This window comes from Takifugu flavidus, chromosome 11 (assembly GCF_003711565.1).
Source record: "Takifugu flavidus isolate HTHZ2018 chromosome 11, ASM371156v2, whole genome shotgun sequence".
Taxonomy (NCBI): Eukaryota; Metazoa; Chordata; class Actinopteri; order Tetraodontiformes; family Tetraodontidae; genus Takifugu; species Takifugu flavidus.
In genome coordinates, this window is record NC_079530.1 from 8,275,763 (window position 1) to 8,297,779 (window position 22,017).

Consider the following 22,017-nt stretch of genomic DNA (forward strand, 5'->3'; position numbering starts at 1 on the left):
TCAATATCACTTACAGAGCAGTTATTCAATCATCAGTGGCTAGTTTTTTCAGGGTTTATCGGCATTAATTGCACTTTTTTTTAATTCTATTTTTATTTTCTTCCTCTCATTTGGTTCGCCTTTGTTCCTAATTTGTCTAAAATCCAGCACAATTTTAATTAAATAATAGAAAAAGTGGATATTATAGTAATTATCTCATATTTTTAGCAAATAAGCAGCATTTTTGTGCTGGACAGGACAGCGGCGGCCTTTTAAATGTCTCCACTTCCAGACATGTGGAGAGTGGCTACCCTGCTGCTTGAGTGCTTCAACATTAACTGCATTTCATTAGAGGGAGACTTTAAATTCATTGTGAAAGTGGACTAAGGCTCTTTTGGCTCCCAGCCTTCTTCCAGCCTTTTAATTTCAGGGTGTTGAGCCTCAGGTTGATCACCGCCAGCCTGCCTGTAGTCAACAGCCCTCCAGCCTGCAAACACCCAGTCTTCTTTTACTCCTGTCTTCCCGTTTGTTGCGAGTTTTTTTTATTTTTTTAGGCAGTTATTTATTGATCTTTCATAAACGATGGAAGAACACGCAGTGGTTTTATGCACTCAGATGGACTCCCAGGATCTTTGAGCCTGACGTCTTCAGTGCTGCAAACACTTTTTACGTCCGTCCGTCTGTCTGTCTTTGCATATCTTTGTTCCGTGACACATTAATAAGAAGTCCAAACAGAGGCCGGGGACGGTGAGTGCGGCAGAGGCGCCTGCGACAGCTCTGTGACGCTAACAGCTCTGCTGGCGTAAACACAGCAGATAGCGGGACAGGTGACAGGAGACGTCTCCTTTAGAGAGGACTCGTATTGTCCAGGAGGCGGAGAGTGAGAAAACCTCTGAGATAGCAGTGTGGCACATTTGCAGCTCAAAGCAGAGACTTTAAACAGCGATGAATAAAGCCTGGCGTTTAGACGGTAGTCTCACTGCAAACAAACTATAAATCAAACGTTATTTAAAGTAGACTTTGTCAAAAGAGCCAATACTGATGAATGAAGAGTTTAGATCTGGGGGAAAAGCTCTTGCAAAAGACTTAATGGAACCAGATGGAATGGAACTGCGTCCACGCAGGCTTCTTATTCACGCAGCAGCTCTTGGGTCACGCCGAGGTCATCACGCTTTCATGCATCTGCTGGAACTCTTCCTGGAATGATGCAGGTAGATGAAAATGGAAAGATCACAGTGCTCATCTGGTCCATGCTAGTCTGCATTCAGACCATCAACACAAGCACAAACAGCTCTTGTTTTGACCCGCCTAAACACCAGGAAAAAAAGAGAAAGCTACAGTGCCAAATACAGATTTTTGATTTCTTGTTTAACATACCCTCCGGTTATGGCTCCAGAACACGCTAAACAGGCCATAACTGTGTCGACAAAAGCTTAAGGACTCACAGCACACAGACTGATCAATAGTTTAAAGCTATAAACATCTTTGCTTTTCATGAAAGTTTCTTTGTAGAAGTTCGGCCACTGGCCTCTTCAACTCAGACTGCCTCAGGGATTAGCTGTCAGAGCTGCTTTCTGGGATTTTTCTCCCCGTTCTTCTGTAGCGATAGAGCCCAACAGGTGATCATTGAGAGTCACCTAAGACAAGGCTGACAACTGGGGAGAGGTGTTGATTATTTACCCTTTTAACAACTGTAATTAGATATTTGAATGTTCTTGTCATATCAGCTGACCTGGCTTCCAATATCATAAAAGACAAGGTCTAGTGTCTGGTTTTTCTTATTAATAAATGTTACGGAATGTTACATTGGACTTTCTAGGCCTCAGTGTGTCACATGTTGGCTTTTCTTTTTTTTGTCCGTGCTCTTGTTTATTGAGCAAAGAGGTTAAAATCAAAGATTTAGTGAAGGAGCAGCCGAGGAATTTTCGCCCAAAGCCACAGAAGCTCATAAGTCAGTCCGCTGCGCTCAGAGGTTCGGCATTTTCAATGCAGCTACAAGTGTTGATGTTGACAAATGGTTTCGATTTTTTTTTTCAGTCCCTGAAAATCTATGACTAGGCCTGGGAAAAAAAAACCTCACAGTTGATTTGATACAGTGAAAATCGTTATAGACTGCCGGGTCTCCGGCATACACAGGAGTCTGCTTCCAAATGTCCCCCCAAACAAAACCAGACATAAAAATTGCTTAAATGAAGCTTCCTCCACGGGTTTGGGGTGATACTATTTGTTCATCTTGAAGGTGCATATTTGATGCATGTGACTTTTTCAACTCTTGGGATGATTAATCTGAAATTATCGCTCATTATTCATAGTGCAAAACATCAAGCAGAACCTTTTTTTTTGCTTTTAACCCCATTTTGAGGTTGGCTGTGTTGGTATAAGTAAGAAAAAGGGAATAAAGGTAAAAAGGAGAGTGTAGAAGAGAGGCGTCTTGCTGCGAATACCAAAGCCTCCGATCACTCCTGCGTGTGTGAATCTATTTCCCCAGTGTTCCCATCAGCGTGAAGAAACTGGGGCCTGGATTCAACCCACCAGGTGATGCTTGCATTTGTGAAGGAATCGTATTTTTACTCTTTTTTTTTAGTCGGATCATAGAGACTGACCCCAGGTGCAGTGGCATCATGCAACAGATCCTATCAGTCCACCCAGTCAGCATTTATTTCCACGCATTCTTGCAGGGTAAAACAATGCAACTGTAGGCGACTGCCAGCAACATCTGGTGAAATTACACGCTTTGATGTATGTGCCTGCTCCTCTGTCACAACACTTCCTATGTTTTACCCTGTTGCCCCTCCTACTCCATTGTTAGTGGACCCAAGGAAGCCTTAAATCAGGTTCTGGAGGAGGAAAGTCTCTGGAGAGTTTGATCGGCGTTGTTGGCTGCTCTGTTTTCATGGTGAAAAGAAGAATGTTGCCTTTCATAAAAGATATTTAATCCAGACTTTAACCTCCATGCTCCATTCTAGCAGTCACATAATCACAAGCTGGGGTTTATATTGTCTTATTTGCTTCTAGAAAATGGTGATTTAGACAAGAGAACATTGATGTATATCTAAAATAACTAAAGTTCTGTTTGGTAACAACCATCTCTGACATATTGGAGAGTTTTTCTATTTTTTCCCTACCTCTTTAAACTTGAGTACTTTGACATTGTTGAGTCAAATTAATGGTTGCCATGGTGACCGACATAAAGCCACGGCATTGTGACACTGAAAACTGGATGTAACCCAAACACATTTAGCTAAACCTGTAATCTTGACTTGAGGGCTTGCGTAAGCGGGTGTTTAAATTCCATTTCAGAAATGTGTTCAATTCCATTTTCAGCACTTGTTTGGACTTTTGGGAAGACAGATTTAAAATCCATGCTTCATTTTACAAGTTTTCAGGAACATAGTGGCAGTGAGAGTCTGGCGGAGCAGTTTGAAAAGATTTATATTTTCTTTTGGGGAAGACAAATTTAGAAAAACTTAACCCAGTAGAATAGAGCAGCCTGCGATCACCATCGCTGCCAAAAGCTTTTAATCCTTTCTTTACTTGAAATGTCCCACGCCGGGCACAAGCACTTTATTTTTCTTTCAGTAAGTATTCTATTTCAGATTCAGATTCAGATTCAGGACCTTTATTGTCCCACTCAGGGAAATTTACAATGCAACAACAGCAAGAGCACGCAGATAAAAATAAGATAAAATAGAATAGAATAGAATTTGGAATATACAAAGAGGATGTATATTTACAATAATGCAGGTAAATGGATACTCAGCCCCTGTATACCTGTACATAGTACAGAGGGTGAATACAATATACATATCAGAATATCTAATATTCAGATTGTGCTAGCGGGCATTATGTTTATTGTGCAGTCTGACAGCAGCCGGCAGGAAAGATCTGCGATACCTCTCCTTCACACAGCGAGGGTGGAGCAGCCGCTCACTGAAGGAGCTGCCCAGTGCTGTCAGGGGGTCCTGTAGGGGGTGGGACGTGTTGTTCAACATGGATGACAGCTTAGCCATCATCCTTCTGTTTCCCATCACCTCCACTGAGTCCTGGGGACATCCCAGGACAGAGCTGGCCCTTCTCACCAGTCTGTCCATCCTCTTCCTGTCCCTGATGCTACTGGACCAGCAGACAATCCCATAGAAGATGGCTGATCCCACCACAGAGTCATAGAAAGTCCTCAGGAGTGGTCCCTGCACTCCAACCTTTGCGACACTACAGTTATACCATTTGCTTTTTATTCTGAAAGGAAAGGAATATTATTTATGAGAAAACAATGTCTAATCATCCGTTGTGGCTAGCATTTGAGCTATTTTTGCTGTTTCTATAGGGGACGAGGTGAAAGAGCTCTTCTCTGCTAATCCATTTGGTCCAGGTTTCACCAACTTTCAGCCAAGGGCAGGAACAAAAACCGGCAATATAAAAATAATAAGCAAAATATCAAACCAAATCTGTCACAATGGAACCTTTTTGAGTTAAACAGCATTTTAGTGCAGATAAAGTCATGCCAAGACCAGCAAGCCAGATTTTGCAGCACCCACCATCATATATGCAGTCACATATTACCAGACCCTAAAATAGCTGCTTTCTCTGCTGGATGTGAGCGCCCGTATGGCGTGCAGAATCAATGCATCTCTCCGGTGCAGAGAGAAGAGGACACCTGCCACAGGAACATATGGGCCAACCGGGTTTTGATGAGATGGGAGGTGACGGCCGCTGGGATCCATGGAGGGGCCCACTGGAGCTGAGGTCAAATCAGAGCTGTGGAGGCATCTGTAAACAGGAAGAAGCCGACGCTGCACACATATTCTCGCTGTTTTAAGTGTTGACCTGAACATACGCCGGCCCGTGAAGACACAGAACTTCTTATTTCAGTCTGCAGTCACCAAAAATCCAAAGAGAAACGCAACGAACCGTGGACATTAGACGGTGTTCTATAAAAGAAACTGAAAGGGGAACGGTTTAAGCTGCAGTAATTACCTCCCGAGACCAAAGCAAGGACAGAACAATAAGAAGACATGGAGCACAAAGCATCCATTACACAAAGACTTCTGATGATATCAGCCTCTGCTCGCCTCATATTCTCTGTGTGTGGGCCGCTGTTCTTGTGAGGCTCCGGTTTAACTTTTCAACCTTTGCAGTGAGGACAAAACCTCGTCTCATTAGGAGAAAACACATTTCCAACAGTTTGTCCTTGCTCCTTTGTCTGTGTGTTGGCAGACCCCACCCACTCAAGCTGGACCACTGCGGGCAACATATTAGCCCTCACGACGGTACAAAAACTACAGACGGAACAAGCAACTGACATAAAATAGTCTGCAAACTTGGCCAGGAGTTAGTTCTCGTTTAACTGAAGCACTTCTGGCTTGAAGTAGACTAAAACATCAACAGGAAGTCAACATTTGCCATGGAATCCTCTTCGAGCATAGTGGGACTGCACCAAACCCCCCTCACGGAACGTTGAGGCGTCAGTAAATCCACCACTGACAGACTGACTGAAACAGTTACAGTTGGTCAGGGTCCCAGCTTTATACAGGATTTGCAAGTTGCATCTCAACTTGTGAGATCATGTATTTATTTAGTTGTGATCTAAACACTATATCTGTTTTATGGTTTCCCTAAGACACGTTACTCGTGCATGTGTGTGTGTGTGTGTGTGTGTGTGTGGTGTGTGTGTGTGTGTGTGTGTGTGTGTATATATGTATATATATATATATATATATGCCAAGACCATATATATATAATTTTCTCTCATCCATCTGCTCTAACAAAATGAAAGACAGCTCAGAAACAATGGGTATTAATCATAATTAAACTAAATTACTCCACAGCAGCCGGCAGTTTCACAGCCCTACTCTTAAATAATGCAATCAAATGGTGCGTTGCATCGTGCCTGATTAGCTTGTTTACATTTTTAAGCCAATCAGCACCACGACAGAACCTCAATAATGGGCAGATTATCAAAGCTACCAATGAATGAATCTGTCCTTACAGCACTGACAGGGTGGCACGACAAACTGAATAAATCTTGCAGGAAGACCCTTCACAAGGAGGGAGAGACAGTGATCCAGAGGCCTTGACAGGCGTGACGAAGGGGCCACCAGTCAGACGTTTCTGCCCTGTGTGTGACCACGTAGGCATGTAGCTGTCTCCGCATTCAAGGGCGCTCTGTCAGGGAGAAGACCGCGCCGGTCAAGAGGGCCATTGTGAGCTTGACACTTTGCTCTTTCCTCATGTCCCCGACAGCTGAGGAATGACCACTGCACCGCTGCCCATGAATCAGATATGCAATGGAGACGCAGCTCTGATCTCCATTTAAAGAGGGCTCTTATGCCGGTAGATGGTTAATCAAATCAAATCAAATCAATCTTTATTTATATAGCGTCATACATTCAAAATTGTTTCAAGGCGCTTTCCAGAATCCCAGGGCCTGACCCCAGACAAGCAACAGTGGCAAGGAAAAACTCCCCTTTAACAGGAAGAAACCTTGAGCAGGACCAGGCTCATGTAGGGGGACCCTCCTGCTGATGGGGGGGGGGGGGGGGGTGGAGAGGGAAGGAGAGGGAGAGGGAGGAAGAGGAGAGGGAGAGGAGAGGAGGAGAAGGAGAGGAGAGGGAGGAGAGGAGAGGGGAGGAGATGAAGTTATGAAGTTCACCCTGGAGGCTGCAGGAGCTTGAGCAGTTAGTGAACATCACTCCAGTTTGTTTTGGCAACACAACCTCCAAGTTCAACAGCTCTTGATTTCAGAATTGAAGACGCAAAGCGAGGACATCAAGTGGTTCCCCGTCCATTACCGAGCTGTTCCTGTCAGTCCTGAACTTCAATGTTTAAAATGGGCCGAATGCCTTCCATTAGCTTTACCACCGACTCTGAAATGAGTGAAAATAAACAGCTGCCAGTTTATACTACACTGTGTCCTCACAGTCCTTAAACTCGGATTGTTTGGACATATGGCTGCATTGAAGTGAGACATTGAGCTGTATGGGTGCAAATTAAGGCTATTGGACAGAGGAATTAATGAGATGCCAAACAAGGCAGGCAGGGTTCCATACGTGTGCACACGGGTATGAATGTAAATCAGCCGGCATCGATCCTGGTCATCAGATTTCAAAGCTCCGTTGGTTTCCTTTCCAGGGATCTAATCAGGGATTATTTTACACATGGGATTATCAGATGCCTCCCAGGACCAAGAGCCTTAGAATAAGGATTTGCAGTCAATTTTGATGGTAACAGCAGTTCAGCACAAAAAAACACTGACTGCCTCTTTATACCCTTAAAGAACCTACATCGGCATTAACTTTGACAAGGGTTTTGATTTGGTTCAGTTCCAACCCCCACGACTGTGCGGAGGGATAAAATAACAGACGGGTGGATTTTATTCCTCAGTGTATAGACACACGCATGTTAACATGTCAGCTCAACTGAACCCTTTCGGTTTTACAGTTGAATGTCGAATGTATACTGAAAGGGGAAAAGATGTTTGGAGCGCTGCAGCCAATCCTGACCAGGAGGTCACAAGACTGCACTTTGAAACAAAAACATAAAAACTAAAACCCATGATAAAAGCCTGAACCTGCTCAGGGAATGATGCCTTTCAAGGTGAGACGAAGCTGCAGACGAACGAACACTCCGCATAAAAGCTGCTCTCAGGCTGCACAACAGACACTCCCTCTTTTTCTCTTATCGTTTGGTTCCGAGTGGAAACATCAAACTAAATAAATAAAGAATGAGGAATGGGTAATTTTCTGCCCATCATCGCCTTAATGCTTCACTAATCTACTACAGAATTCATCCATATTCAAAGGTCCGCTGGTTCTGCAAACAGCTGGAAAGAACATGACATCAATGTTTTACACTTACCGATTTACATTCTGCTGTATTTGATCTTCATATTGTGAAAGTATTGGGGAGGGAAAGAGCAATATTGCACTTTTAATGACGTAATTTAGATTGAATGAGATGTAGAGAGGAAAGGACTGGCCTCATTAAATTCAAATGTCAAAATAATTAGCACAGGGGGATGTTGAAATGTTACATTTTAAAAGCAAATCTTAAAAAAGGAAGTAATACATTCAAATATCTCGAAAGTCCAGGGTCCAGGGGTCAACATTTAAAGGTGGTACTCATCTCATTAGTGTTACCCAGCATCACAATATTAAGCATCCAGGGACCGAATCTTTTCCATTTTCAGCTGTAAAAACGCAACAACCCTCAACCCAGTCAGCAGCTCCGTGGATGTTTTTTGGCATGTAGCTGACGTGCTCTTCCACAGCCAGCAACTCAGCATAATGTTGCTCAAACTGCCGGATTTTCCCCGGCACAGCTGTCAGAGCTTTGCCACAATGATTTACAACAAGGAAGGGGGGGGGGCTGGTTCACTGAGGAATTAAAAAAGACAGTGTCGGTCCACTTTTTATACGTTGATCTCATCAGTGTTCATTTATCCAGCCCAGGGGCACGCAAGCTATTTCAGGGTGCAAACAATTGTGTAATCAACACTTGAGAGCATCAAATAATCAGTCCCTGGAGAATCAAAGCTTGTTATCGCATGAATATTTGCCGTGCAATTATTGACATGACGACCGCGCAACACTTCAGTATCTACAAACAGACTTCCTTCTAATTACAATAGCGTCCGCAAGTCCACAACACGTTTGATCAAAACAATCCATCTTTCTTCTGCCGTGGAGATATTTTTGCATCCATCCTTTTTTGATGGTTCGATCATTCAACAGCTCACTTTCGTGCTTGTTGTTCATCCAGCTTACATTTGTACAAATTTTTCTTCCCATGCATCTGGCGGGGTCAGAAATCTTTATTAACATTTTGTCCAGAGGCGGCGCTGTTTCCTTGTGACTCCAGCAATTTCCAGACATCCCCCTCCTTCTTTGAGCACCTTAATGTATTCCCCACTGATTTACCCCTGTTTCTCTACATTTCAATCTCTTAAATCCTGTTCAGCTCCATGCGATGTCAGCATAGTGTTCTAAGCCCAAGAAGAAGGAAGATATCTTGTCAGGCCCTGTACCCTTTCCGTAGAGATGACTGATCCTTTCTCTTCATCATTCCCTCTGTGGAACACTTGCACAGGCTGATGTTTATTTCCTCGTTTGAAACTCAAAACTGGCTGTGTGCGCACATTCGCTAGAAAGAAGCAGAACAAAATGGCACACAGGCAGGAGGAGAACTCTATCATCTTGCATTCCAGTTGAATTTCTTTGCTGACATATAAGCATGGCATTTAATATGACATTTAATCACTAACCCTTAACCTCAAACACAACATGAGCTACATTCAACACAAGAGCCAACAACCATAATAACTCTAAATTCTGGCTGAGTTAAAATGGCTCTTAATTCTGACATTTTCCTCCATGGCGGGACACATTCTTGTTATTTAATTTCATACAGCGACTGCACATTGTACATAAAGTCACATAGTCATTAAATCAAACCTCTGCAAAGCCACAGTAGGTGAAGTTCTAAAGATTGGATGCTGAACAGCCAAAGCAGCGCCACGCATCTTTAAAATATGTGAAGCACAACTTTACTGACCTCTAGTGGCAGAATGTTTGAACTACAGCCTCTAAAATCTGCGTAAAACAAGGATCACCCTTAGTATTGACCCAATAGAGGTTTAATGATAATAATAATTTAATTTATTTATTTTATTTATGCACCTTTCAGAAAGCTACATTTAGTGAAAAGGACAGTTCATAAAGGAAGCAAGTGAACAGATAAAAGTCAGATAAAGAACAATACACAAGAAAACCCTAAATTATTAAGAAAGCTTTAAAAAAATAATGTTGTTACATGTGCAACAGGCCATGACAGTGCATCTAAAAATAAATAGTGTGCTAACAAGAACAGATGTGTTTCAACAGCCCTCTCACAGAACTGCTTAAGATCCACAATCTGCTTGCTAATGTAGGCCAGAGGGCTCGCAGTGTTCACCTGAGGTGAGAGGGGGCATTGGCAGATGAGAAGCTGCTCCAGTCCCTTTCACAGTGGTGGATCTTTATAAATGAACTGACAGTAATCTGGATCAATGCAGCTTATGGGGTGAAAGACAATGTACCGTAAAGAAATGAATATGCACTGTTCACTGTTGAGGTGTTTTTGTTGCATTTTGGCAAGTTTATAAAAGTTAAATCGAAAGAAGTTTCTTGATGTGTTTTGTTCAGTTGGTTCTTCCCTTTGGGTCCAGCCTCACATGTCTAATCAGGCCCCACCCCCAGCGTGGGTGCCTTTGTGCTGCTGTCGGCTGTGGTACCCGTAATTGTTTTGCTGATTTATTCCTCTGTACTGACATTAAATGGTGAGTGAGACTTTTCCGCTGTTCAGCGAGGCTGTTCCATTTGAAAATGGATCTCATGTCATTTTAGCTGGACTTTCTTAAGAGGTATTAAAAATGATTTGTACTTGTACTTATATAGTTCTACTTTGGTTTGGTTCCAAGAAGACCATTCTAAAGTATCAGGTGGAACATTTTAAGAGATTGCCCAAGAAAGCAGAAACTAAAGATGAACAACCAAGAAGAGTCTCTTTAGAACTGAATTTAAAGTAGCTGTTTAAAATTCTGCATGTGCACACTGTTAGAATTGATCTACTGTATCAGGGTTTCGGCTTTATAGGGAAATCCCGGCTGAAGGATCAATAATGTAATTATCATAGTGACAAATAGCATCAAAAAAACAGCACGCGGCATGTTTGGGTTTAAACAGATGTGATTCTGTTCCTTCACTGTACACAGTCTTCAAAAATTCCACACAACTGGTGGTGGATCTCTTTTAATGTGGCCTCATCCTTGTGTTCTAAATGATATGGATCCCCTCCTCTTTACCCTCCTGAACCTTATCAAAAGTAACCCAGTGAATAAAAGTGTGCAGTTACCACGGGTGAGTGGCAACATCTCTTCCACACCCAATTTGGGCATTACATTTTTTAATGTTTTTGAATGAAACCCTCTCTAAACTCTGAGAGTATTATTGGAAAATCCATCAGGAGACCAAGCTCCATGTTGGGTTCTCTCAATGCTGCAGTTGAGCAGAATATAACTTCAGAACAATCACAACTGTAATTCTAATTTATCTTGTGTAAAAATGTTCCTTTGTTTGCACAACCACGTGATGTCACAAAGTTCAAGCTCTGACAAAAGAAAAATCCACCAATGAACTTCAATTATGTCCAGAGACAATGTTCCCATCGCCATGGATACATTCAATCTGTTCTATCATTCTTACTTACTATCTTTGTGTTAGTTTGCCTTGTGTTGACCTGACTACAGGAGCACTCCTAATTTTATAACACACACCCACACACACACTCTTACACACACACTTACACACTTAAGGCTATTGCAGTCGTTCACTCTTATAAAAACTCGACATCCAGTCAGGTCAGACACGTTTTACTCGTTTTAAAACAGGAACAATACTTTGGATTTTAAGGCTGTTTATTTTTATATGGTATGAAATCATGATAAGCAATTTAGTTTCATTTGTTAGTAAAGGCAAATTATCAATTTTCAAAGGCAATTATACAAAAATAATGGTGCATTTTTGGCCAGTTTATGGCCATTTTTTTCACATTTCTTTAGCCTTTCACCATGTCTGAACTTCTTTGTCAGAGACAAATTTCCCATGAGGCTCTGTGGCTCCAGGAGGAAGCAGTGCCAGGTACACAGGAGTCACAGCGCCCTCCTCTGGTGACTTAGGAGCTTTGGGACCAGCCATGTCGGTGCGCACCCATCCAGGACAACAGGCGTTCAGCAAGATCTGCAAAAATAACACACACACACACATCAGCAGACACAAAAATCTAAATGTGAATATATTATATTTAATTGATCAGTGATTACCGCATCACTCGGTCTCTCCTTGGACAAACGGCGAGCCAGAATCATTGACAGCGTCTGAAAACACAAACACATAATTGTTGCTCTGCTTTATTTAATTTTCAATGCTCAGGACGTCCACAGACGACGTTACCGTCAGTCCCATCTTTGATACTCCGTAGGCCGTCTCGGGCCATCCGCCCTGCTTGTGTTCGCCCCTCTTGGCTTCGTCGACGAAGCACTGCATCAGTCCCACCAGCTCCTCCTCGGTGATGTCCTCGCTGCGGAAGCGTTCCTGGAGGGCCGGGCTGCACTGGTTCAAAGTGCGGACTCCAACGAAGCTGGAGACGTTCACCACACGGCCTGGAACACACAGAAACACTTCGTAAATGCTGGAATTCCACTGTGGGACAAACTCGGATCGAATGGGACTGTGACCATGCTGAACCCTTGTCGTGCTCTGATCATCTACCTCCAGCTTTAATGAGCGGCAGGAACTGTGTCAGCATGTCTCTGGTGGCAAAGAAGTTAGTCTTCAGGGTTTCTTCTGCCTGGACAGGAAATGGGGTTGTGTCTGCAACTGGAAACACAGAAAGGATTTGTCCCGGCAGATTTTACACATTACCAAAAATGTAACCACGAAAGCATACCTTTGAATGCTATGGCGGCATTATTGACAAGAACATCCACTCCTCCGTACTTCTCTTTAAAGTACGCAGCAGCGGTGGTGATGCTCTTCCCGTCATTGATGTCCAGCTGGTGAAACATGGCAGTCAGTCCCTCTGAAGCCAGAGACTCCACAGCGTTCCGACCGCGGCCACTGCACAATAAAAGGATGCCCATTTAATCCCAACGGCAAAACACAGCGACTAACAAATACCCCCATCAGCCTGCTCCTGTGTCAGAGGAGAAATACCTACACATCTCTGGCGGTGATGTAAACAACACCTTGGAACTGCCGACAGAGCTCTTTGACGATGGCAAGACCAATGCCCTTGTTGCTCCCCGTTACCACGGCAACCCTGGATGTCATGTCTGTGTACACAAAGACAGGTACTTGCTTGCTTATATATTAGCCACATTCCCACAGAAATATAAGAAATAAAATGCCCAAAGGTAGCAATGACACATTCCACCCAGTGATCGAGCTTGACCGTCCAAGTCAGAGGAATGTTACACTTTGCCCAACAACTTAATATGCAATAGTTCACAACCTGAAAGGTGCAGAAATTATAGACGTGAAAAAATAAGGAGAAACGTAAGTGCAATGTGCATTTGCATTTCACAAGAATTTAATTTTTGGCTTGTTTGCCTCAGTTTGAAGGAGCCACAGGCTGAACAAGACAATTCCAAAGAAAGCGTGACTTTGGCTCAGGCTCTGATCCATCCCTTCTGTCCCATGATCATCATCCCCCAGTCCATAATCACCCTAATCACGACCCCCACCCCAACAATGCCATTTAACACACACACACACACACACACACACACACACACACACACACACACATGTGTGTATATATGTATGTGCGTGTGTGTGTGTCCCTGCGCAGCCAATACAAAATAAAAGGACATATCCCACCTGTAAGTAAAACGATTATTTAAACAATTTACAAATGACTAGTCTTATTGTATGCGAGATTGTTAAAACCAGGAGACTTTAAACTATAGGAGTTTTGATTTTCTTGAGATTACGTTAAACGGTTTGGAAGAAAAACGAGTTTAAAATGTAGCAGCACGCAGACATAAATGAAGCAGCACTTGTCACAAATCCAAGCACTATTTTAGCTGAGTCATGCATTGTGTAACAAAAGCAATCAACACGCATAATTGTCACTGACGCAAACATTGTGTAGGTCGACATAAAAGATGGAGTTTGCCTATGAAAAGTCTGCCTTCTTTTCGATTAAAGTGTGACATGGCGATTTCTTACTTGACGCTTGCTGGAGGATCGTGCAGTTGTTGTGAAGTGGGAAGAGGCGAGAACAACCGATCCAATCAGCGCACTGACAGGAAAAACTGGTTCACTGTGCACCTCTGGGATTGTTCTTCTGTCTTTGTACAGTGGATAGCAAACAACTCACACGGACATTAGCGCCACCATCTGGGCCGGAGCAGACCTTCTATTCCTAAACCCAACTGTTCGATAAACCTTAAAATCGCCCCAGTCTACATCCCCTGAATGTCTCTTCAGCAAAACTGTTAAAACTGTTATTTCTCTTAAATGTTTCTGCTAATGTGATGTAATGTGCCTGTGCCTGATACTTGGACACCAGAAGAGGATATGTTCTACCCATAATGTTTACAGTGCCCTAATTCATATTTCTATATAATGAAAACTGCTATTTAAGCCCGAATGCCCAAATCTTATTTGTCTTCTTCCTCCTATGACTTTTTCCTCGTTTCTCCAACATTCTTTTGTATACTATAAAACTGTCAGACTTTACTCTCTCTGCTTCTGCCATTTCTTCTTCATCTCTGACTTGACTTTACTTTTAATCTTAGCTTTATATGTTACAGCCATTGACATTTGTTCCTTTGTTGTTGCACTTTTAAAATGCCTATCCGCCAGTTCATTGCCTTCAAATCCTATAGGTGCTGAAACCAAAATGAAGTTGACCTCTACTTCTGCTTTTTCTCAATATGCCCTTCCCAATTAATCCTTTTCACAGACCAAAGCTCTAAATTCACTGCGCAGCCGTACTGCGCATACCCGGAAAATAGCGTTAACACGTGGGTGTGGAAAATAATTCAAAACATCGATATTACCTGGTGAGTTCGTGGGTATTTTACATCTTTAACACTGCTCTCAATAAACACACTTTGGTGAAATGTCTTCTTTTACTATGTTGTTGACAGCAATAATACACAACGCCCTTTGGTAACTGTGACGTTTATATACGTTAATGTGTAATCAAAAGCTATCCACTATTGGTAAAAACATTGTATTTTATTCTTGCTAGTGATAGTAGCATTACTTATGGTGGATTACTGGTCCTCATTGTAGCAGTAACTGTGTGAGTACAAGGATTCATCGGACTTGATTTACTTTATAATGTATTTGGAGAAAGTGTCATTTATCGGTGAGCGTTTTTGAGCCAGGGATTCCTGATGCTGTTCAGTTTGTTATCCACAAGCACCTGCTTGTTCCAGATTTAAATGCAAATCATATTAACCTGAATAAAATCAAATGCTTTTTTAAAAACACTGTAGATTAGGTAAATTCCCCAATGTCATTTTACCTATAGTTTGTATTTTATTAACTCGTATTTGGGAGCTAAGCATCGAATATATCAAACTGTTTGCTGTAGCATTGTGGTTTGAGTTTTCCTAGTTCAGTAATTAACAATAAAGGGTTGTGAATGCATGTCTGTGTTACAAGTCTATATGTGCCTACAATGGGCCGTTGCCGGGCTGGAAGAGCTGCAAGGAAAAGGAGGCACAAACAAGAAAGCACTATCCAATCAGGTATAAATGATGTTTTCTGAGGTGCTGCTGACACGGTCCTCTTTTCTCTGACATTTTCCTCTGACATTTTCCTCTTTTTCTTCAGTCTCTCTTTCTCACCAGCAACAGTATGTGAGGCTGATGAGGTTTCTTCACCAGCGGGGATTCAGTACAACACTGTTGCATCCAGCCGCCTTTGCTGGTACAATCACTGTCACAGTATGCTTTAAGACTGAGTAAAAACATCATTTGAAAGATAATTTGCTTGGAGACAGATTATGTGTGGTATGAAATCAGAAATCAACATGAGTTTAAAAATCTTTTTATAGACAAATGTTGCAGTTTCTCAAAATCTGACTCAAGTGCCAACTTTATAATGTATTTGTCTTTTTGTAAACCAGACACAGGCAGAGGGCTGCAGGTTCTCAAAAATGTGAAGGTAATTTCATTTTTGATCACAATTATCTTGAAAACACAGATGTTCGAAATGATGTACCAATTGTCAAGTGGACTGATTAATTGGAAATTTTAAATGCTCATGTGAATTTAAATGTATAAAGTTTTCTGAACCACAACTAAGCTTAGATTTGACTCAGAATGATGGAGATGGTATTTGTCCATGTTCTCTCAGCCTGGTGACATGCTCATTTCTCTGCCGGAGTCTTGTCTCCTCACAACCTCAACAGTCCTAAACAGCTACCTGGGGTCATTTATCAAAAGGTATTCACCCAAAAATCATTTTAAATATCAGGACATGCTTTTTTTTAAAAACTCATAAACTCATATAACACTTATTTTCAAGATTTTAAGTTAACCATTTAACGCTAGTTGGTGCTCATATAGAATTGCATCTTAACTTGTAAAAGAATGTAAATAATAATTTTTTGATATTACATAAGCAGCCAACAGTGGCACTCAAGTCTAAGGCCCCTTTTCCCCCTCTCCTAGCTGGAAACCCCACCTCTCCCCTCTACTGGCACTCTGTGTGTTCCTGGTGTGTGAACGCCACAGAGGTGAAGCCTCTGATTGGTTCCCTTACATTGACGTGCTGCCAAAATCTTACACCTGCCCCGCATACTTCACAGACGAAGTCATGGCTTTACTGCCCCCCAGTGTGCAGAGGAAGGCTCGGGAGCAACGGGAGGCAGTGCTGGAAATCCACTCATCTAATAAAGCCTTTTTTAGGTGTGTGTGTGTGTGTGTGTGTGTGTGTGTATCACATATAACTGAAGAAATTACAGGTGTGAGTGAGAATCGCACTTAAGACAAGATCATAGACTATTTTACAGCAGGTTTTTTTAAGTTTAAAAAAATTACAATCAGCCTTACTTATGATAAATATGATAATGCATGAATTTTAACTATTTCTTAATCCAGATCTCTGCAGCCTGTCCTGACTCAGCCTGCGGAGGACGTGCTGACTTATGAAGCACTGAGGTACAAGAATGGTGTCAAATCTCAAATAACTCTTATTGGGTTTTTTTAAAAGCCTTTTACAGCCACGTCACAGTATTTCAGTAGCATCATTTCCATGATAAGTTCAAATTTGTATGTGCACTGTACATATTTTATGTCCCACAACCTGCACTTGAACCCAAGTATGATCCTCCTTACCCTCCAGGTGGGCGTGGTGTAGTGTAAACACTCGCTCTGTCTTCATGGTTCACTCCTCCAATGACTTCCTGCGTGGACAGGATGTTTATGCTTTGGCACCCTTTCTGGACCTGCTCAATCACTGCCCTGATGTGCAGGTAAACTGTTGTAAATATGGTTAATTATGCTTTTGTGGGTCTATGACAATTTATAGAAATAGGTCGGTTTTTCTTTCCTCTAGGTAAAAGCAAGTTTCAATGAAGAGACAAAATGTTACGAAATCCGGAGTGTTTCTAGGATGTTACAGTACCAGCAGGCCTTTATAAACTATGGTTCCCATGACAACCAGCGCCTGATGTTAGAGTATGGCTTTGTTGCTCCCTGCAACCCCCACAGCGTGGTGTACGTGGATAAAGGTACAAATTTATATTCCAACATTCTCTATAACATCCTGGTGAATTGTACAGTCAAGTATTCATAGTTTTCTGATTATACTGAAATTCTGAATTTAAATTTGAAAATGTGTTCAAATTCAGCTCTTTTTGTAAACCATCCTAAAACTGCTGTGTCGGACTTGGTGCACACACAACAATATATCCACTGTAATATAGCAGTCTAAAAGAGTTCTGAAATAGCCATATTTCTCTCCAGACCTCATCGCTGATGTTTTGAGAGGCGACCAAAGTTTGGAGCAGAAGCTCAAGTTTCTAAGAGAGAATAATTTCCTTCAGTAAGATCTTTCTTCTTTTTTTTTAACAAAGTATATTATTAACGCCTTGACTTGTAAAATCAGCCCAGCTGTTTTCCTCTTAACCTTTTGTCCTTTTGTGTATCAGTAACCTGACCGTGTCTGGTGACGGTCCCAGCTGGAGGTTGATGACAGCTCTGAGACTGCTGTCACTACCACAAACACTTTAGTAAGGCCAGACACACACTCATACACACGCTACTCTAACTGTATGAGGGTTTCGAAGAATTTATATGTATTAAATTTTAGTCGCCACTGGAAGGCAGTGTTGCTAGGCCAGGCGGTGAGTGAGGACAGAGAATGGTGGAGCGTAAAGACAGCGAAGACTCTCTGTCAGAGACTGTTGGGAGACACACACATGGCTCTGGAACAGGTGTGTGTGTGTTTCTGTGCATGTGTGTCTGAACTCATGATGTAATGCGCAAGTAAAACATTCTCCTGTGTTTCAGATCTCAAACCTTCTCCGGCAGTGTGAGCAGTCCGTCAGGGAGCAGCTCACTGTCGCAACAGCACTGCGGCAGGAAGAAAGGTGCATCCTGGGAAGCTGTCTCAAAGGGCTGGAAGAATCACGGATGAGTGGCCATACTGAACTGACACCTGATTGGTGCTCTGACCTGCCAGTCACTACAGCAAGCTGAGCTATTAGTTTAATAATATCAGAGTTTGTGTTTTTGGTGTTTCTTTTTGCCAAATGATAGCAGAAAGAATCAGAACAGCCTGGCTTCCTGTCCCCGGGTCATAGGTTTGAGTCCAGGCATGCGGAGACAGCGCCAGTGTAACCAAGAAAGGATTCAAAAATGAGCTGAATGTGCTCAGATGTGGGTCCAAACCTTCGGAGGGGTCGTGAGTGAAAATGAAACATGCAGTAAATATTCTGATAATCCAGAATGTCCAGGAACGAAGCTTGAATATACAGAGGGGCTGATGAGTATGAGGAAAGCTTAAAAGTCCTTCTGTCCCCATGGAATCAAGCAGGAAACAGAATATATCTGAGTAAACAGGGTGTGCATGAAAGGACAGACTCAGCAGTCATTTTGATGTTAATTTTATAATGTGAGAATGACACAAACTGTATTACTGCCAAAAATTAACATGCACTTTCCAGCCTATGTTTGCAGTTGTAGTAGATTTTGCTTACAGACGTGAGTGCTTTGAACAAAAGTGTCTTTTATAGCCACCAGAATCATATCTAGCCATTTGATGTATAAACATGTTGGAAATAAAATGAGATTTATTTTCTCAAAAAACAAATCATCACTTTCTCTACAGCCATGGTTATCTAAGTTAGCTGTGAAGCTAGCCAAGAGTGTTAGTTTAATGAAATGTCTCATATTTGAACCACAGCTTTTGTTTTCTGGTGACTTTGTACAGTTTCCATGGCAACCGTGGCTTCATAGACAGGGACAGGCTCCTCAGGCTGTGGTCTATTAAGAGATTAAAATATCACTTCAGCTGATTAACTCAATGAATTGACAATAAATTCTCTTCTGAAAAAAAATTATTACAGAGATGGGGAAAATCTTACTATTTTGAGTTACCTGAGTACTCCAGCTGACAGTTTCTCCATGATGTCCCTCAGAATGTCTGACAAGTCTGTTAAGTTCAATGTTTGTTTGTTATTGTAAGCATGTGGTTGGAATTGTGCGCTACAAGTTCAGGATACGGAGATATCTTCCTTGCTGTGCCGATGATGCCGTCCACACTTCATGATTGAGGAAGCTAACTGAGGCAGATCTTAAGAACAATAATCTAGAATCTGGAGGATCCAACTGTGAAAATAGAAAAAAAATGTACACAAAAGACTAATAAAACCATCGAAGTCAACAGCCCAACTGAATATATTTTCTACCCTCACAAATGATTTATGCTGTTTTTGTGTTTGACTAACTCACCTGCAGGTCTTTGTGAGATGTGACCCAGTGCCCCCCTACGGCTAGCGCACTGATGATGTCATGTTTGTGTGGGAGTAGCTTCCTCTCTTCCGACTCCTCCCCTTGCAGGCGAACTTTATGCAAACAGTGCAATATGGTGCTGATACACACAGTACTCTGTTGTCATCATAATCATTCTCAATCAATGTCTACCTCCACAGTCTACGACAACATCCACTCCCAATCCTCCGGTCTCCTCCAGAACCACTGACAGCAGATCTGATGCACCATTATACACTGGAATAACTCTGGCTGTAACAGACATTGAATAATAATAGATAATATTGAAACATACAATTCAACACTATATTTTGTAACACACCCAGATTACAGCTTGATTGACAGGTCCCATATGGTCTAGCGGTTAGGATTCCTGGTTTTCACCCAGGCGGCCCGGGTTCGACTCCCGGTATGGGAACGATATTTTTAGTTTAAGTTATCCACCACTGAGGGATGGTAAATGGTTACCAATGGTTAGAAAGACCAGTCGTAAGAATAATTTTGGTAAACCTGATTTGTGTTCTTTATATTTAAACTAAACTATTTGCTCAGTGTCCATCATACTGACCTATAATAATATAATTTTTCACTACTACTTCCTTTTTATCATCCAAAACTTCCTCAAAAGAAAAGAATATTGATGCTTATGATAATATTTATTCAAATTATAGTCCAAATAATTTTGGACTATATTGTGTTGAATATCCTCAGAAGGCTAACCTGGATATTTCTCAAAGGAGCATTTAAAGTAGAGCTAAGAACAACTGCTGTAAGAATCCATACCAACAGTGGGTCGAAGTTGTTCCAGGAATGTTTGCTTTTGTGCTGAGTGTGATGTGGTCAAAACTTTTGCTCCATGGTAACAAGCCAACTGGATACACATAAGGCCAAAAGGCTGTAAGGAGAGGAAGATATGGGAGCATGATCAATGATACCTTTGTGAAACTTTCCAAAAGAACATATTGCAACAAAGACATGGTCGTTTTACACACACTGGCTCCATCAAAAACCAGGATTGTGTTCCCTGCTGCCACGCGAGCATGTGTGTGTAGAGCAGTGTAAGCGCAGACACCGTCACGTAGTGCTCCAGCAACACACACAGAGCTGAGCTTCTCTGGTTTCTGAACTAGAGACACAACATAATATACAGAAAGTCAGACATTATATATGTAAAGATCTTTACAACTCATGCTATAAAATAAATATTTGGTTTTGTGTGGTGTTCATGTGTTGCGCTACCTAAATATTGTTCATCTATATCAATGACGTCACAAAGTCCAGAGAAGGGAAAGTCCAAAGGCAAAATACCTGAAATGGAAATACATTTACTTATAAATCTAGTTTGTGTGAAACCCTTTTAAACCCACATTGATTTTTTTTTTAGTGTTTCAAAAAACCTACCAACAACTTCATCATCAGGCTGAAAGAAAGAGACTTTGTCACCCACTGTAGAAAAAAAAATACAAATTATAAAAAGGATAAGCTAACAATCCCCCATTATCTTCCTGTTAGTTTGTTTCTGACCTTGCAGGATGACACCAGCTATCTCTCTACCAACAGGAATTAAATCTGTCTGGATTCCCACATCACTGAGCAGCTGGAATAATGCAGAGTCACCAATGAAAAATGCAATTATTTCTCTGGTTTGCACAACAACAAGCTTTGGTGGCAGTTTTCATGCTTTTAACAGTAAGCTTGTGTGCTTACTAGGCAACCAATCTTCCAGTCAGCAGAGGACTGCTAAACAACTTCAACAATAGTGACCAGGTGCATTTAAGTAGAGCTTTATCTGTGTAAAGATTGCACAATTAAATATATTTTTTAATATTTTCTTAAGTTTAATAATAAGAAAACATTAAATGTGGCATCACTTTCTGCAAAATGCATAATTAGATACATTTTCATAAGTAAACTAAAATTACCTCCAAGTCCAATGGGTGAAGTCCACAGGCTTTTACCTGAACCCTGACCAGATGGCTGTTTAAAACCTCTGGAAGACTCTGGAAAAACAGAAAGAAATTCCATTAAACAATGGAATGCATGTGATTGTAGGAAACAATCACACCTACGCTTTTAAAGCAACATTTAATAGTTTGTTTCACATGATGCTGGCATAAAATACACAACAGAAGCAGCAAAATATTAACATTTTTCTTTATAATTTACAAAGTAAGACATGCCAAAGACGAAAAATTGCACACAGCATGTACAGAGCTCAGAATCTCACCGTTTCCTGAATAACGAACTTGGGTTTAGCATCGCTCACGCCAGCTCGGCAGTATAAACCCTTCATACTGTTAAATGTGCACAAAAATGCAAATACTCGATACTAGACGACAACGTTGATAAAGTCCCTTTTGCATGAACACTGTTTGTTTTGAGCCTCTATCGTTACAAAGGAATCATAACCCGCCTGTCAACTGTGGTCATGAATAAGATCAGCTGATTTGCTTCTTCTTCTTCGTTTTTATTGTTCTTTCCATTTTGCG

General features: G+C 41.6%; 3 protein-coding genes and 1 non-coding gene across 5 annotated transcripts; 2 read left to right on the forward strand and 2 right to left on the reverse strand.

Annotated features, from left to right (window-relative positions):
- Window positions 1–11,410: 11,410 nt before the first annotated feature.
- cbr1 (carbonyl reductase 1) lies at window positions 11,411–13,897 on the reverse strand. Its single transcript, XM_057047895.1, has 7 exons — window positions 13,743–13,897; window positions 12,730–12,844; window positions 12,460–12,629; window positions 12,282–12,389; window positions 11,964–12,172; window positions 11,834–11,887; window positions 11,411–11,750 (listed from the first exon to the last, which is right to left on the reverse strand). Exons 2-7 carry the CDS (start codon window positions 12,840–12,842, stop codon window positions 11,577–11,579), a joined length of 828 nt encoding a protein of 275 aa, XP_056903875.1. The 5' UTR covers window positions 12,843–12,844; window positions 13,743–13,897; the 3' UTR covers window positions 11,411–11,576.
- A 522-nt stretch (window positions 13,898–14,419) lies between these two features.
- setd4 (SET domain containing 4) lies at window positions 14,420–19,429 on the forward strand. Of its 2 annotated transcripts, XM_057047892.1 has the most exons (14): window positions 14,511–14,581; window positions 15,192–15,277; window positions 15,363–15,458; window positions 15,658–15,695; window positions 15,888–15,976; window positions 16,205–16,441; window positions 16,634–16,693; window positions 16,878–17,007; window positions 17,091–17,265; window positions 17,501–17,579; window positions 17,686–17,766; window positions 17,847–17,970; window positions 18,047–18,871; window positions 18,905–19,429. In XM_057047892.1, exons 2-13 carry the CDS (start codon window positions 15,208–15,210, stop codon window positions 18,233–18,235), a joined length of 1,368 nt encoding a protein of 455 aa, XP_056903872.1. In that variant the 5' UTR covers window positions 14,511–14,581; window positions 15,192–15,207; the 3' UTR covers window positions 18,236–18,871; window positions 18,905–19,429. The 2 variants fall into 2 exon arrangements, with proteins under 2 accessions (XP_056903873.1, XP_056903872.1); XM_057047893.1 differs by having other exon boundaries at window positions 14,420–14,581; window positions 18,047–19,429.
- Window positions 18,627–21,998, reverse strand: cryzl1 (crystallin, zeta (quinone reductase)-like 1). The gene is made up of 12 exons (XM_057047894.1): window positions 21,756–21,998; window positions 21,451–21,528; window positions 21,053–21,125; window positions 20,930–20,974; window positions 20,768–20,836; window positions 20,521–20,654; window positions 20,312–20,423; window positions 19,682–19,780; window positions 19,490–19,602; window positions 19,261–19,366; window positions 19,136–19,181; window positions 18,627–19,021 (listed from the first exon to the last, which is right to left on the reverse strand). Exons 1-12 carry the CDS (start codon window positions 21,819–21,821, stop codon window positions 18,925–18,927), a joined length of 1,038 nt encoding a protein of 345 aa, XP_056903874.1. The 5' UTR covers window positions 21,822–21,998; the 3' UTR covers window positions 18,627–18,924.
- On the forward strand, window positions 19,875–19,946 carry trnae-uuc (transfer RNA glutamic acid (anticodon UUC)). The gene has a single exon. It is a non-coding gene; the product is annotated as a tRNA-Glu (tRNA).
- Window positions 21,999–22,017: the final 19 nt, after the last annotated feature.

Bases quoted from the DNA above. Each gene is read 5' to 3' on its own strand.
- setd4 (XM_057047893.1), top strand. From the start codon at position 15,208: ATGGGCCGTTGCCGGGCTGGAAGAGCTGCAAGGAAAAGGAGGCACAAA. The intron at 16,694-16,877 runs GTACAAGAATGG...CTTACCCTCCAG, and splicing joins CTGACTTATGAAGCACTGAG to GTGGGCGTGGTGTAGTGTAA. The intron at 17,580-17,685 runs GTAAGATCTTTC...TTTGTGTATCAG, and splicing joins AGAGAGAATAATTTCCTTCA to TAACCTGACCGTGTCTGGTG.
- cryzl1 (XM_057047894.1), bottom strand. From the start codon at position 21,821: ATGAAGGGTTTATACTGCCGAGCTGGCGTGAGCGATGCTAAACCCAAG. The intron at 20,837-20,929 runs GTAGGTTTTTTG...TTTCCATTTCAG, and splicing joins GCCTGATGATGAAGTTGTTG to GTATTTTGCCTTTGGACTTT. The intron at 19,182-19,260 runs GTATCCTGAACT...CAGACTTGTCAG, and splicing joins ACAGCAAGGAAGATATCTCC to ACATTCTGAGGGACATCATG.
- cbr1 (XM_057047895.1), bottom strand. From the start codon at position 12,842: ATGACATCCAGGGTTGCCGTGGTAACGGGGAGCAACAAGGGCATTGGT. The intron at 12,390-12,459 runs GTATGCTTTCGT...CTGTGTTTCCAG, and splicing joins TGCCGCCATAGCATTCAAAG to TTGCAGACACAACCCCATTT. The intron at 11,751-11,833 runs GTAATCACTGAT...TTATTTTTGCAG, and splicing joins AGGAGAGACCGAGTGATGCG to ATCTTGCTGAACGCCTGTTG.